This window comes from Balaenoptera physalus (assembly GCF_965194825.1).
Source record: "Balaenoptera physalus genome assembly, chromosome: 14".
NCBI classification, from domain to species: Eukaryota; Metazoa; Chordata; class Mammalia; order Artiodactyla; family Balaenopteridae; genus Balaenoptera; species Balaenoptera physalus.
This window is the reverse complement of record NC_138893.1, coordinates 48,441,737-48,456,984: the sequence shown is the minus strand read 5'-3', so window position 1 is coordinate 48,456,984 and position 15,248 is coordinate 48,441,737. Positions and strand designations below refer to the sequence as shown.

Here is a 15,248-nt window from a genome sequence, read left to right as displayed (position 1 = left end):
AGATGCTCAATTTAGTACCAATAGATAGTAAATGAATGGTAGGGATACACCATATGACATGTTAGAGTCTCTGAAAAATGATTTGGAAACAATTCAATGATAGGGTTAAGGTCATATACTAAATAAATAATAATAAAAAGGAACCTGGGCTTCCCTGGTGGCGCAGCAGTTAAGAATCCGCCTGCCAATGCAGGGGACACGGGTTCAAGCCTTGCTCTGGGAAGATCCCACAAGCCGCGGAGCAACCAAGCTCGTGCGCCACAACTACTGAGCCTGCGCCCTAGAGCCTGCGAGCCACAACTACTGAGCCTGTGCCCTAGAGCCCGTGAGCCTCAACTACTGAGGCCAGCACGCCTAGAGCCTGTGCTCCGCAACAAGAGAAGCCACCGCAATGAGAAAGCCAGCGCACAGCAACAAAGAGCAGCCCCTGCTCGTCTCAACTAGAGAAAGCCCGCGCAGCAACGAAGACCCAACTCAGCCAAATAAATAAATAGATAAATTTATTAAAAAAAAAAAAAAGGAACCTATCTTTTAAGATGGAATTAATTATGGTAGGATTAACAACAAAATCTACTACCACATCTTTTATATAGAGAATATTTAGTGATCAATGTGGTAATCATTTCAAAAAAGCAAAATAAGGTCGGAAGATCAAATAATGTACAAAGGAACACAAGAGTTATTAAAAAACAAGATACAATAAGACAGCAATAAATTCAAAACACCACGAAATCAACCATGGTGATCCAGAGGCACTGGGCTCTCTTATGTGAAAGAAATCTACTCAGATAATTACTGATTTCTGATTTGAATTAACTTAAATCTCTTAAGAACACATGTCTACATTTTTTTTATCTTTCAGAACTGTCTTCCTTTTTTATTTTTATCTGCCACAAATAAATAATACTTTTAAAGGTATTTTATCATTTAACAGTCCCCTAGTAATCATTCATTCCTGCTAGTAAATAACCATTTATGAAGGTCACATATCTGTAAACAAAGAATACATTTTCTATTTGGGACTAAATGGTTTTAAGGAAGGTCAGCACAGAAGGCTCAAGTGACTGGGTTGACCAAGAATTTTATTTTGTTTAATGGTTAACTAGCTCAATGTTTTCTTCATATTAGAAGTAACTCTTGTTTATGTTCCCTTGGATTTAGAAGGCTTAAACAATTTTAGTCACAAATGGGTCTGCATATTTGATAATTCTCTGTTCCACTATTTTAACATTTTGGTGAAACAGTAATTTATGAATGTTACCAGCTATATAGTACCTGAATTAGAAAAAAATATTTACCTAAAGAGCGAAGAGCTGAGAGACAAACTTAAAGACTGAAACAAGTTTTACATCATTTTATTTCAAAATGTTAAAAGCCTTGAATTTTGGGATATGAGGAAAAAATAAACCCACATTTTTACACAATAAAACCAATTTAGAGCTTTGGCAACCAAATTTCTTAAAACACCAGTGTGAAACTTATAAATGGCTCTGATCAATATCCAGCCACAGAGGAAGTAATCTATATCCTAAAGAAAGCCCTCTTGGGTGCCACTTCTTATTCTATATAATCAGGTGCAAGTCTTCTGATTTCTGCTTTTAGAAATAATAGACTATTATGAGATTACTCACAATTCTTCGTTCAGGAGTCCCTAAACAGCTGTCTATTTCTAACCAAAAGGCTAAGAATAACCTCAAGTATGCTTTGGCTACAAGGTGATAGATAGGTCATTTCCAATTTTCAGTTGCCATGAGATACAGCTAGCATTATGTCAAAGTCAGTAAGAGAAATAACATTTAATTGAATTTAATATATATTTAGTACCGGCAGATATTGATACTAAAAACATTAGCAAAATTTCAGATCTACAGCAAATAGACATTTTAGATAAAAATTATTCTATAAAATTTTACACATGATGGAGAATAACAAAAATTCCTTTTAAATTTGACTAATGAAAAAGCAGAGCTATATAAACGTGCATTTTCACTGGCCCACATTATTAAACTACGAGTTTATTTAAACTTTATATACAACAATACATGAGGTTTGAGATTTCCATCTTACAACAAGAAAGTTATTATATAGCTAGAATGAGATATCTTTTTCAATCCTTAGGAAACTAACAGAGTCTATATTAGACAGCTGTTTCACTTTTCTAGGTGTCTTGAGCTAAACACGGATAAATCCAAGGATGTCCTCTGAAGAGAAGTGAATGGATGGAAAAGTAAACTTTTGCTCTACTCTCAAAAAGAAAAGAGCTGGAGCTGAAGCTCTAGAAGCTCTTTAATCGTTCTCACACCCTCAGCTTTTCTCTGACACCCACAGATGGTGATCAATGGCAGCAAGTCAAATGTGATTAAATTTGGGGGTGGGGATCACTGTGTACCAATATTCAATTAACATTTACAATATCTACAATGTCATAAAACAAAAGCCACTGCATGAAATCCCAGAGACGGTTCTTTCTTCAGTATGTGAAAGGTAATCTCACAACGTCCTGTCTTTTTACACACATATACTCTACCTGACAAGCTGGATCAAGACCCATTTTTCTTCTGAGGAATTTTTCTACGTGTCCAATAGTTGCTTCTCCTGAAACTCGGACAAACTTCTTTTCCAATGGCTAAAAAAGTAAACAAACAAACCAATTTCAGATTAAATATACATAAAATGTATAAACCTTAAAGCATATTTTATAGCAAAGATAATTCAATAGATTTATGAAAGAAAAATTACTATGAAATTTGAGTTAATTTATCTATCAAACAAGAAAAAAAAAGAATTTCTGCTTAGCTTCACCTCTCTAAAAAGTATGTCAACAATTTTTTTTAATAGAAAGGCTTACTGATTTGTTTTACTACCTCATCAAGAATAAACCTTAGAGTAAAATTTATTGACAGCAAATACCCAAGATTCAATGTCTAAAACAACCTGGTTTCTTCAACGAAAAAACTTCAGGGAAAAAAAAAAAAAAACCAACCAAGGCTGAGGAGGAACCGCTAGACTAAAAAAGATACAAGGCCTATAAATAAGAGATATATCAACCAAATACAATATATGGATCTTATTCGGATCCTGATTTTTAAAAATCTTTAAAACAATTTTCATAAGACAATCTAGGAAATTTAAATAGCATGTGGATATTTAAGGAATTACTGTAAATTTTAAAAATGATAGTATCGGGACTACCCTGGTGGCACAGTGGGTAAGACTCCATGTTCTCAATGCAGGGGGCCCAGGTTCAGTCCCTGGTCAGGGAACTAGATCCCATATGCATGCTGCAACTAAGAGTTCTCACGCCACAACTAAGGAGCCCACGTGCTGCAACTAAGACCCGGTGCAACCAAATAAATAAATAAATAAATATTTTTTTTTAAAAAAAAGATCCCGCATGCCACAGCGAAGATCCCACATGCTGCAACTAAGACCCAGCGCAGCCAAAATAATAATAAATAAATAAATAAATATTTGAAAAGCTGCTTTACACATTCAGATACAAGTTTTAAAAATAAATAAATAGGGCTTCCCTGGTGGCGCAGTGGTTGAGAATCTGCCTGCCAATGCAGGGGACACGGGTTCGAGCCCTGGTCTGGGAAGATCCCACATGCCGCGGAGCAACTGAGCCCGTGAGCCACAATTACTGAGCCTGCGTGTCTGGAGTCTGTGCTCCGCAACAAGAGAGGCCTGCGCATCGCGATGAAGAGTGGCCCCCGCTTGCCACAACTAGAGAAAGCCCTTGCACAGAAACGAAGACCCAACACAGCCATAAATAAATAAATAAAAATTACAGTATCATTATTATGTTTTTATAAAATGTCCTTATCTTTTAGAAACAATTATTTACTGATAAAATGATACATAGTTTGGGATTTGCTTCAAGATTATATAAGAGAAGTGTTAAAGGTATAGATGAATTGAGACTGGCCATGATTTTATAATTATTGAAGTTAAGTGATGTGTACATGGGCATTCATTTTACTATCTGCCTACCTTTGTATGAGTTTGAAATTTTCTTTTAAAAGTAGAAAATAAGGGTTTCCCTGGTGGCGCAGTGGTTGAGAATCTGCCTGCCAATGCAGGGGACACGGGTTCGAGCCCTGGTCTGGGAAGATCCCACATGCCGCGGAGCAACTGGGCCCGTGAGCCACAACTACTGAGCCTGCGTGTCTGGAGCCTGTGCTCCACAACAAGAGAGGCCGCGACAGTGAGAGGCCCGCACACCGCGATGAAGAGTGACCCCCGTTCGCCACAACTAGAAAAAGCCCTCGCACAGAAACGAAGACCCAACACAGCCAAAAAATAAATAAATAAAATAAAATAAAATAAAATAAAAAAATAAAAGTAGAAAATAAAAAGATGAACATCTAGACGTATATGGCTGGAATCTGATCCAACGGTCTAAGGTGACAGGTACACAGACCATAGGGTTTCAAAGTAGAAACTAATGCTTACCTAGCCACTCTCTCTCTGAGGCAATTTTAAGGATACTACTATTAATAAAAATGAAAAGCTGGGGTAATAAGAACTAAAAGGGTACTTTTTAGGAAAACGTGAACAATGTTTTTCTAGCACTAGCAGAGAGGGAGCCCAGAATTGCTACCAAGAGGACCCAGGCAGGTTAGGCACACATTTCTTCCATGTAACAGCACTCAGCTCTCTTATCTGTAATTTGGTTTCTTAAGAACTTTCCTAACAATAGATCTATCCCTTATTACCACAGTGCAGCAGATAGCATGTTAAGTGCAGATATTCCAGAGACAGACTGCCTGGGTTTAAACCCTGGTTCTGCCATTTTCTAGCTGCAAGTCTTTGGACAAGTTGCTAAACGCTTCTGTGTCTCCATTTCCCCATTTGTATTGTTAAAATAGAGATACTAATAGCACCTACCTCATAGAATTATCATAAGGAAAGTGTGTTAATATATGTAAATAACTATTAATAATTCCTGGCACATAGTAAGTACTTAGTTATTACTAGTGTATTGATTTATTCTGTTCTTTATGTAAAAGAATCTAATTAGAGGACCTAGTTGTCATCATGGATACTGATATAATCTAGACAAAAATGGCAAAGGTTCGTGTTCTTTTAACGCAGGTTTAAGAATCATCTTGAAAATCTAAGGCAGTCTTTCTCACTAAGGAGTAGATACAGCAGTGCTCCAGGTGAAGTCTTGATGAAGGTACCGCATTGTAGGTGGCACTGCCTGATTACCATGAGAATCCCATCACGTGCCTTGAGAAGCTGCTATTCTGGGTAATCTAGCTAGATGCCTGCCTGGCAACCAGTGCACTTCTGAAGGTCAATTTCTGGGGCTTACCATCTCAATAGTAGGCTTCAGGTATACCAACAGAGGACAATTCAATATTCATCATTTCTAGTTCTTGGTGAGCACTTCACCCCCAAGTGTTTATTAAGATTAATCCAACTTAGCTAAAGTTATCAATACTGTACTTTTTAGACCACCCAGAACAGAATTATGAGATCTGCCAGGATCTGAAAGAAAAACATTGGTCTTGGCTTTCAAAGTTGGGTTCTCACGTGGTTAACCTTAGTCTTCATACCCCAGGCTCACAAGTTAACAGAATTTTTTTCTGATATAATTCAGATCCAGCTTTTTTAACAATTTGTTTTTTTTTGTTTTTTGCCTTTTTTTTTTTTCTTAAGGCTACAAAGCAGGTTCTCACCTAAATGGTCAACTCATTTTTTTTTCCTGCTGCATCTAATAGCCTCCTACCATCTGCATATAAACAGGAAAGAAAAATTCCACAGAAGAATTTTACTTCTTTGAAATTAAGCACAGCAATCTTCCCCACCATCTATAACACAAAAGGTCAATTTGAGAAGAAAGTTGAAACAATAAGGTAGAATCTATAGGGAGATTTAAGAGACACTGTTATTTTCTGACTATAGAAAATGCATACCACTAAAAATATTGGGTCAGCCAAAAAGTTTGGTCGTGTTTTTCCAAGTGAACTTTTTGGCCAACCCAATATCTTTTAAAAAGATGGTATCAACTCATTTTACCTTGAAAAAATTCCTACCTCTGTCAACTGAAAATAGTTACCAACCCAGTCGCAAGGTAAATCCCTAGCAACCAGATGGTGAATTTGAAATACCACCAAAAGACACCTTGGAGAAATAACAGATTCTGTGTCTGGGGCAAGAGATGTACGAGTTGAGCATGGAACATCTTGTCATATCAGATAGCAAGGAAGCTATTATAGACCATGATTATCTATGATAAGACAATTTGAACATCAATAAAGATAATAATTAAAATGGGTTTAAACCACAAATATATTTAAATGCATGAGTTCATATTAAAGTAAAAAAAAAACCAAAAATACCTAATTGATTATGACCGGAGCATGCTAATGAACCAACTCATTATTTTGAACCTTGTAAGTCAAGGGAAAGAATCAGCATTTACTCTTTCTTTCCTATATGAATGGTACCACTGGCTAATCAAATAGAAGTTTCTCATTATTGAAGTATTTTAATAAAAGTCGGAATGACAGCATCATTTTCCAAACCCTATTAAGTTAATGGGCTTAGACATCGAGTACCAATTGTTGCTAATAATACAAAGACACAAACAACCAGACATTAATGTGCCTCCAGATGGACAAAAACACCACCACCTATGAAGTATTCTTGGTCCCCTCAAATCAAACCTGTCTGATTAACATTCAGACTTAACTACTAGTTTATGGGAAAGACAGAGGACAGAAGAACATGTTAAATCATAGCACAGAGATGCAACATCAAAACCCAATCTGTAGGAAACTATAGTACAAATGACCCAGCTTTGTCAACAATGAATTGCAAGAAAAAAGAAACAGAAAACTTACAGACTTAAAAACCTATCAACCAATCACAATGTATGAACATTATCTGGCTCCTGATTTACGATGTTAAAAAAACAAAACACCCACTACGATTGAGATAAAAACTTGTACACTGACTAGATATTTGGTAAGAAACTTATTTTCTTTTTATTCGCCACCTTCAACCTTTTGAAAAATCACAAACTTACAAAGAAGTTACAAGACTAGTAAATGAAGATCCAGATAGCCTTCACCTACTTTACAAATGATTAACATATTGCTATATTTGCTTCATCTCTTCCAATGTAATATGTGTGTATATACGTGTACATTTATTATTTAAGTTACTTGCAGACATTGAGATATTTAACCCCTAAATATACCAGCAGTTATCATCTCAGAATAAAGGGACTCTCCTCTATAACTACAATATAATTATCAGGAAATTTATAACATTAATACAATGCAATTATCTAAATGGGCCCAAATTCAAATTTCTCCAGTTGTCCTAATAACGTCCTTTACAAGTTGTTCTTATTTCAATCCAGAATCTAATGAAGGATTACACACTGCATTTTGTTGTCATGTTTCTGTAATCTCCTTTAATGTAGAATAGGTCTGTCACTTTATTTTTATCTTTCTCAACACTGACATTTTGTAACTTTTTTTGGTATGCTACGTGGTCATTAAAAAAAGAGACTCATCTTTTAAGAGTACTGAAGCACTTTACAGATGAAATGGCAAAATGCCAGGGATTTCTTTCAGAATAATATTAGAAAGAAGGGACTTCCCTGGTGGCACAGTGGTTAAGAATCCGCCTGCCAATGCAGGGGACACGGGTTCGAGCCCTGGTCCGGGAAGATCCCACATGCCGCAGAGCAACTAAGCCTGTGCGCCACAACTACTGAGCCTGCGCTCTAGAGCTCGCGTGTCACAACTGCTGAGCCTGCGAGCCACAGCTACTGAAGCCCACGCCCCTAGAGCCCATGCTCCACAACAAGAGAAGACACTGCAATGAGAAGCCCGCGCAATGCAACAAAGAGTAGCCTCTGCTCGCCACAACCAGAGAAAGCCCATGCACAGCAACAAAGATCCAACGCAGCCAAAAATAAAAATAAAAAATAAATAAATTAAAAAAAAAAAAAAGAAAAGAATCCGCCTGCCAATGCAGGGGACACGGGTTCGACCCCTGGTCCGGGAAGATCCCACACGCCAGGAAGCAAATAAGCCCATGCACCACAACTACTGAGCCTGCACTCTAGAGCCCGTGAGCCACAACTACTGAAGCCCATGCACCTAGAGCCCATGCTCTGCAACAAGAGAAGCAACTGCAATGAGAAGCACGTGCACCGCAACGAAGAGTAGCCCCCACTCGTCACAACTAGAGAAAGCCCACATGCAGCAAAGAAGACCCACCACAGCCAAAAATAAATAAAAATAAATTTAAAAAAAAGAAAGAAAGAAAGAAAGAAAGAAAGGAAGTGTGGGAATTCCCTGGTGGCCTAGTAGTTAGGATTTGGCGCTTTCACTGCTGTGGCCCGGGCTCAATCGCTGGCGGGGAAGTGAGATCCCATAAGCCGTGTGGCAAGGCCAAAAAAAAAAGAAAGAAGGGAAGTGGATGGAGGTATAAAAAAAATTAAATTGGTCATTAGTTATCTGGCAAAGCTGTGTGATGGATGCATGGAGGTTCTATTCTGTCTACTCTTCAGTATGTTTAAACACTTTCATAATTAAAAGTTAAAGAAAAAATTTTCTGAACTACATTACTGCTTAGTGAAACACTTTTAAATTAAATGTAGCAAACAGACTTTATGATTTTCATGCCATAAGTGTACATGGTGAATAGTTTAACTAGGCATCATCCTAGTCAGACATATTTATTTGAACAATAAATAAAAGACAAGGTATAAAAACAGCTTTTTAAGTAGTAGAGAATACTGAGCTATAATATCAAAAGCTATAACTAGAACTCCCTTATAAATACAGAATTAAAAGAAAAATGTTAAGATTGCCAATGTGTTAGCTAAGAAAATATTAAAAAAAAGACTGTTTTAGCAAAGTAAAAATAGTCAAAATATGCAGAAAGAGGATCATTTGTTTCTAAAACAATATATTCATTACCTCTTATAGACATAAGCCTGCAAAGTAACATCAGTATCATTAGTTAACACTGCAAACTTAATGCCTCAAAACTATAAGAACAGTATAATAAACTTCTATAAACCTAGCTTTATCAACTCAAAGCCAATCTTGTTTTAAATATACCCCACCCATTTCCTACCCCAAATGCTTCCTGGCCCCCATTCCCCAGTTTTGTTTTGAAGCAAACCCCAGACACATCATTTCATTTGTAAATACTTCAGTATGTATCTCTAAAAAATAAGAACTCTTTTTAAAAACATAATACCACTATCATACTTTAAAATTTCTTGATATCAGAAAATAGACAGTAAATGTACAAATTTCACCATCTCAATTTTCTTACCTAGTAGAAAATGATTTTATTATTTTTAGGGTTGTCATTACAGAGAGAATAAAAATAAAACAAAGATTTCACACACAAAATATAATAACCAGTGATGGACTCAAGCTAAAATTCTAATTTATGCATATATTATTTTTATCAGATATATTTTTGTATTCTCAAATGTATACACTAAATATACTACAAACAATGCTTCTATTTGAAATTTCTATTGGATTTTGGCTTGTTTTTTAAAATTTAACAGCTTTATTGAGATATAATTCACATATCATTAAATTCACCATTTTAAAGTATACAATTCAATGGTTTTTAGTACATCTATAAAGTTGTGCAACTATCACCATTATCTAATTTCAGAACATTTTCATCACCCAAAAAGAAATCCATACCAATTAGTAATCACTCCTAATTTCCCCTCTCCCCCAAGCCTCTGGCAACCACTAATCTACTTCCTTTCTCTATGCTTTTGCCTATATTGGACATTTCATATAAATGACATCATATAACATGGTCTTTGGGTGTCTGGATTCTTTCACTTAACATGTCTTCAAGGTTCATCCAGGTTGTAGCATGTATCAATATTTCATTCCTTTTTAATGCCAAATACTATTCCATTGTATGGATATATCATATTTGGTGTACCCATTCATCAGTTGATGGATATTTGGGTTACTTACAGTTTGGGGCTATCATCTCATAAATTTTTTAGTTTATTTTCAAATCCAATCCAAATAAACACCATACACTGATGTCCCTTGAGTCTCTTTTAATCAGTATGTTCTATCTACATGTTCCCTCTTTACGTCTTTCCCTCTTATTTGCTGAAGAAACAGAACTGTTTGTCCTGCAGTTTTCCACTGTCTAGATTTGGCTTATTATATATTCTTTTTTTTTTTTTTTTAATATTTTATTTATTTATTTATTTTTGGTTGCGTTGGTTCTTCGTTGCTGCGCGCGGACTTTCTCTAGTTGCTGCGAGAGGGGGCTACTCTTCAGTGCAGTGCACGGGCTTCTCATGGCGGTGGCTTCTCTTGTTGCAGAGCACAGGCTCTAGGTGCATGGGCTTCCGTAGTTGTGGCATACGGGTTCAGTAGTTGTGGCTCGCGGGCTCTAGAGCACAGGCTCAACAGTTGTGGCACACGGGCTTAGCTGCTCCGCGGCATGTGGGATCTTCCCGGACCAGGGCTCGAACCCATGTCCCCTGCATTGGCAGGCGGATTCTTAACCACTGCGCCACCAGGGAAGTCCTATTATATATTCTTACAGAGAAATTTAATAAGTTCCTGTGTCCACTGGATTTCCTGTAAATTAGTAATCTAGGGGTATGATCAGCTTCACATTTCTTTTGGCAAGAACACTTCATAGGTGGTAGTGTCATATTTTTTTGATGTATGAGGATCAGAACTACATAAATATTCTAAGCGCATATGTGCTTTCGCGGAAGCAATAGGCTAATATTTTAATTTAATTTTTAGTTCTTTCTTCACGAGATTTTTATACTCTGTTGGCTCGTCTGGCTACTACAGGTCACTGGACAGGTGTCTTCAGTGAACTCTAGGAGCATATGACTCTATACTTGTCCCATATAGAAACTTATATGCTACTTTCCCACCCAGCACACTATGAAAGGACTTCCTAAAGTTAATCACCATAAGTTTGGTATTTTACAACTTAGAAGAGGTAAAAAGTTACCAAACCTAACACTGCATTCCCTCCATCACAATGATCTCTGGGAAAAACCTATAATATACTTCATCCAGAAAAGTACTCATTTATTCCTATGCTTCAACTCATGTTCCCTAAGCCACTATAGTCACAAAACAAAACACTATGCCCAACCAGGTATAATTCACCCATATTTTAGTATAGACTTTGACAGTCACTGAAAATCTAAGCAGATGATCAAAGTCAGCTATTTCCTTATATATTTATAATCCCAAGTAACTATAGGCCTGATTTACCCCTTTTAAAAAAGTCACCTTTTCCTGAACGACTCATACTATAGGAGCAACACTGTGTAAAATGGCACCTGTGATACTGAAGCCTTTAAGACAACTCTGAACTTATGTTACAAAAGAGTTCATTCTTACCTTTAAAGTTTCAGTAAATGATTGAAGTAACAAGTTGGGGCAGGCTAACTTCAACCAAAGATGTTACATGCAAATGAAATTTTAAGCTCATATTTAACTCTAAATGCCAAATATGCAAAAAATGCTTTGAAACATTTTTTTAATCACCTAATTAGCACAGCATTTGGTTTCAGTTCTAAAAATTACTCACTTATTTTTCCTTAGACCACTGTTCTGAATAACAAATCCCTACTTAATAACTCTTTTCTCATAAACCTATTATAAGAGAGCGTTACTGAATGTACTTCATATTTCAACAAGTTTTATTTATAGAACAAATTTTATAGACTGTAATCGAAGACAGTCTCCATATGATTGCTAATGTTAAATTTGTGTGCTACAGGGTCCTCTTGTAAAGTAAATGAAAAATAAAAGTAAAATACCTTAAAATGTCCCGTGCCTTCATTAGCACTGAAAAACGAAAGCAAAATTAATCAATTTTTGAACTATATGTTTAATTATATAACACAGAAAAATAATATAAATACACATATTTGAGGAACATCAATTTTAAAACACGGTCACCTAACCCTTTATGAAATAAACAAATGTAGTTAATTGTCATATCTGCCACCTAGTGGTAAGGCAAAGGCAGTTTTATACAGTATTTTACATTGCTTTGTATATTTACTTCCAGGAGTTAAAAGTATACTATTAATATTTATATTTCCCCCACATGTAGCATCCTAACATTTTCTAGCTTAAAGTAAAACTTCTTTTTTTTCTGTCATAATTAATGTGTTTTTTTCTTGATAGCAACGTTTACAAGACAGAGTCCTTACAAGAAAGCTGCTACATTTCCTGTTGTTTTACTTGTAACATAATCACCTGGGCATGATTTACTCAGTTTGCTTTTCCCCTAAAAGTACAAAGAGATTTCTTGGTTAAATCAATTACTTTTATATCATGAGGAGACAAGGAACAAACTTTTTTTGACCATCTACTATGCACCAGGCATTATATTAGGTCTTCATATATTATGCATGTTTTTCATTCAGTTCTCACAGTAGCCCTTTAAGTCAGGCATTAGAATCACCATTCTACAGATAAGGAAAATTAAGCTCAGAGAGGCTGAATAACTTGCTTAAGGTCACACAGCTAGTAAGTAATAAAGCTGGGTTTCAAACACAGGTATACATATCAAAGTCCATTCTTTGTTTTTTTCGGCGACGCTGCACTGGATCTTAGTTCCCCTGACCAGAGATTGAACCTGGGCCAGGGCAGTGAAAGCATCGAGTCCTAACCACTGGACCGCCAGGGAATTCCCAAAGCTCACATTCTTTCTTCCCTATCATATTGTGAAGAACAGGTAAGATCATGATTGCATCATCTAGAGTATTCTTATGATACAAATACAGAGAAATATATTAATATACAATATAGATAGTATACATATCTATTTATAGAATATGTTATATTGACAAGCATAAAACATAATTTATGTATACACATTATATATAGATGTAAATCTAGGATTATAATATCTTAAGAGTTACAAAATAAAATATCCTCGTGAATTCCCTGGTGGTTCAGTGGTTAGGACTCCGTGCTTTCACTGCCAAGGACGCAAGTTGATCCCTGGTTGGGGAACTAAGATCCTGCAAGCTGCGCAGCCAAAATAAATAAATAAATAAAATATCTTTTTCATTATAAGAATTATCTCTATAGAATCCATGATATATGGGCATCTGGCTTCTGCTTGAATATCTAAAGAGATAGCTTCTTAACTTACAAGTCGGTTCATTCCATTTGTGGGAAACGTTGTTAGATATTGCTTGCTTGCACTGAATCAAATATGTTTCTCCCTGTAACTTATACCTATTGGTCCTAGTTTTGCCTTTTGGTACTCTTGTGAATTAGATTCAATCTTTCTGCTACTACACATGACATGGTTTTCACACCTTTTACTATTCTGATTACACCTCAATTTACTAACATCTCTCTTAAAATGTAGTGCCTAGAGCTGAACATCAGACCCCAGTTGGATAACATAGCATACAGTGGGATAGCACCTCCCTGGTTTACTAAACACCACTGAGTTTAAGATTGCATTAAGTTTTTGCCATATCTTCTCTCATACACTTATTTCATGTGCGTCCATTTTCTTTACTAGGCAGATGTTGTACACATTAAAGCACCACAGACTACTTTAACCTTTATTTCTGAATGACCCTGCACTATTTCAATATTCATATACTGATAATAGTTTAGACATGTTAGGAATACCATATGTTGATTCTTATAACAATCCTGTGAGTTGGTATTATAATCCCCAATTTAGAAATATGGAAACTGATGATCAGAGAAGTTAAGCTACATCCTAGGGGTTACATACCTTGAGTTACACTCTTCAAAGTCTATGCTCTTTCTATATACACTATACTGCCTAAAGTTATTTCTTTTTATAATCTTCTACTTTACACGTAGAAACTGAAGAGCAGAAAGGAGAAGTACTATACAGGACTATCTTAAGATCACAAAACATGCATACCAAATTTAGGGGGGCGGGGAATCTCATATTCATTCCAGTGGTTGAAAAATCACTTCCACAGTCTGAACCTACCTCAGGATTTTTGCTAATCCAATTCAAGCAGGGTCACCAGCTGGACCAAATTTGCCCTTGTACTTGCATCAGGTTAAAACTCACCTGCCATTTGTCCTGCCATGAAAGAGCTTCCTATGGGTTACCCTCAGTAGCCTGACTTCAGTGGTAACACCAAGCTTTTCAATGTAGTAAACATGTGGGAATTTAACTCTGAGGACTGGCGACTTCTTCAAAAGGACTCTTTGCCACAGTGGAAGCTTTCTTCCCCATAACCATTTGAAAACAGATAAAAGACTATTCTATGACGTAGACAGACTACTCATCATAATCATCAACATATAAGGTTCAATTCTCTTGTTTTACAGATAGGGAAGCTGAAGCTCTGAGATGTTAAAAATACAAGTTCCATAAAAAAAAAAAAAAAAAAAATACAAGTTCCATGAGGGCAAGGGCCATGGTTGACTTATTCCAATTACATTCCCAGCAGCTAGCAGAGGGCTGTGCTGGTACACAGCAGGACCTTAATAAACATCTTATGAATAAACAGAAAGCGATTAGCTCAGTTTTACAAAGCTATATAACAAAGGAGCTAGGACTTAAATAGAGATGTTCTTATTCCAAGTGAGGGCTCTTTTTTCTACAGCAGGGAATGTGTTAACAATGTAACAACTCCAGTAAGTGGTAATGACTGCTTTGACCACAGTACTCAAGTCTCACTCATTAGGAAAGCCTGCCATGATTAAGTATTGATTTCTCCTTTGGACAGACAGAGGTAATGTAGCACACTTGTCACATATTTGCCATCTTTGCATTACTGCCACTTTTCAAAAAAGGTATAAAAAAACTGTCAGTTCCAACTGTGCGTTAGTGGAAAAGGTTACATTTCCTGAAAATTTTTTTTTTAGAAATATAAATTCCTTTCAATTTTCAAATTTTAATTAACTAGACTTACTAAAAATCAAGTTATATGGTAAAAAGTCAAATACAATGAAAAGTAAGACTTTTTCCGATCCTATACTCATACATTCCAGTGCCCTTTTCTAGAAGCAACTGCTATCAACATTTTCTTATATGTCCTTTCAGGAATGGTCTGTGCCTGTGGGGAAAAAATATATATATATGTATATATGCCCACCACCCGCTTTTAAAAAAAAAACATAAAGAGCACATGCTATATATTCTCTTCCGCATCTTGCTTTTTTCACTTGAGAAAGTGAATTTTGGCAATTGTTCCATATTAGCACATACGTTACTAGCAC

The 15,248-nt window shown here is 36.1% G+C and overlaps 1 protein-coding gene and 1 long non-coding RNA gene across 2 annotated transcripts in view; one reads left to right on the top strand and one right to left on the bottom strand.

Moving 5' to 3' along the window:
- Positions 1 to 15,248, bottom strand: part of PCGF6 (polycomb group ring finger 6) — a 37,248-nt gene that overhangs the window by 8,508 nt on the left and 13,492 nt on the right. The window contains exons 7-8 of the mRNA XM_082425343.1: positions 11,828 to 11,855; positions 2,528 to 2,626 (exon numbers count right to left, since the gene is read on the bottom strand). Coding sequence (XP_082281469.1) covers positions 2,528 to 2,626; positions 11,828 to 11,855 — 127 coding nt within the window. The remainder of the gene's footprint in view (positions 1 to 2,527; positions 2,627 to 11,827; positions 11,856 to 15,248) is intronic.
- LOC309643072 lies at positions 2,633 to 11,002 on the top strand. The gene is made up of 2 exons (XR_014253534.1): positions 2,633 to 4,024; positions 4,346 to 11,002. It is a non-coding gene; the product is annotated as an uncharacterized lncRNA (long non-coding RNA).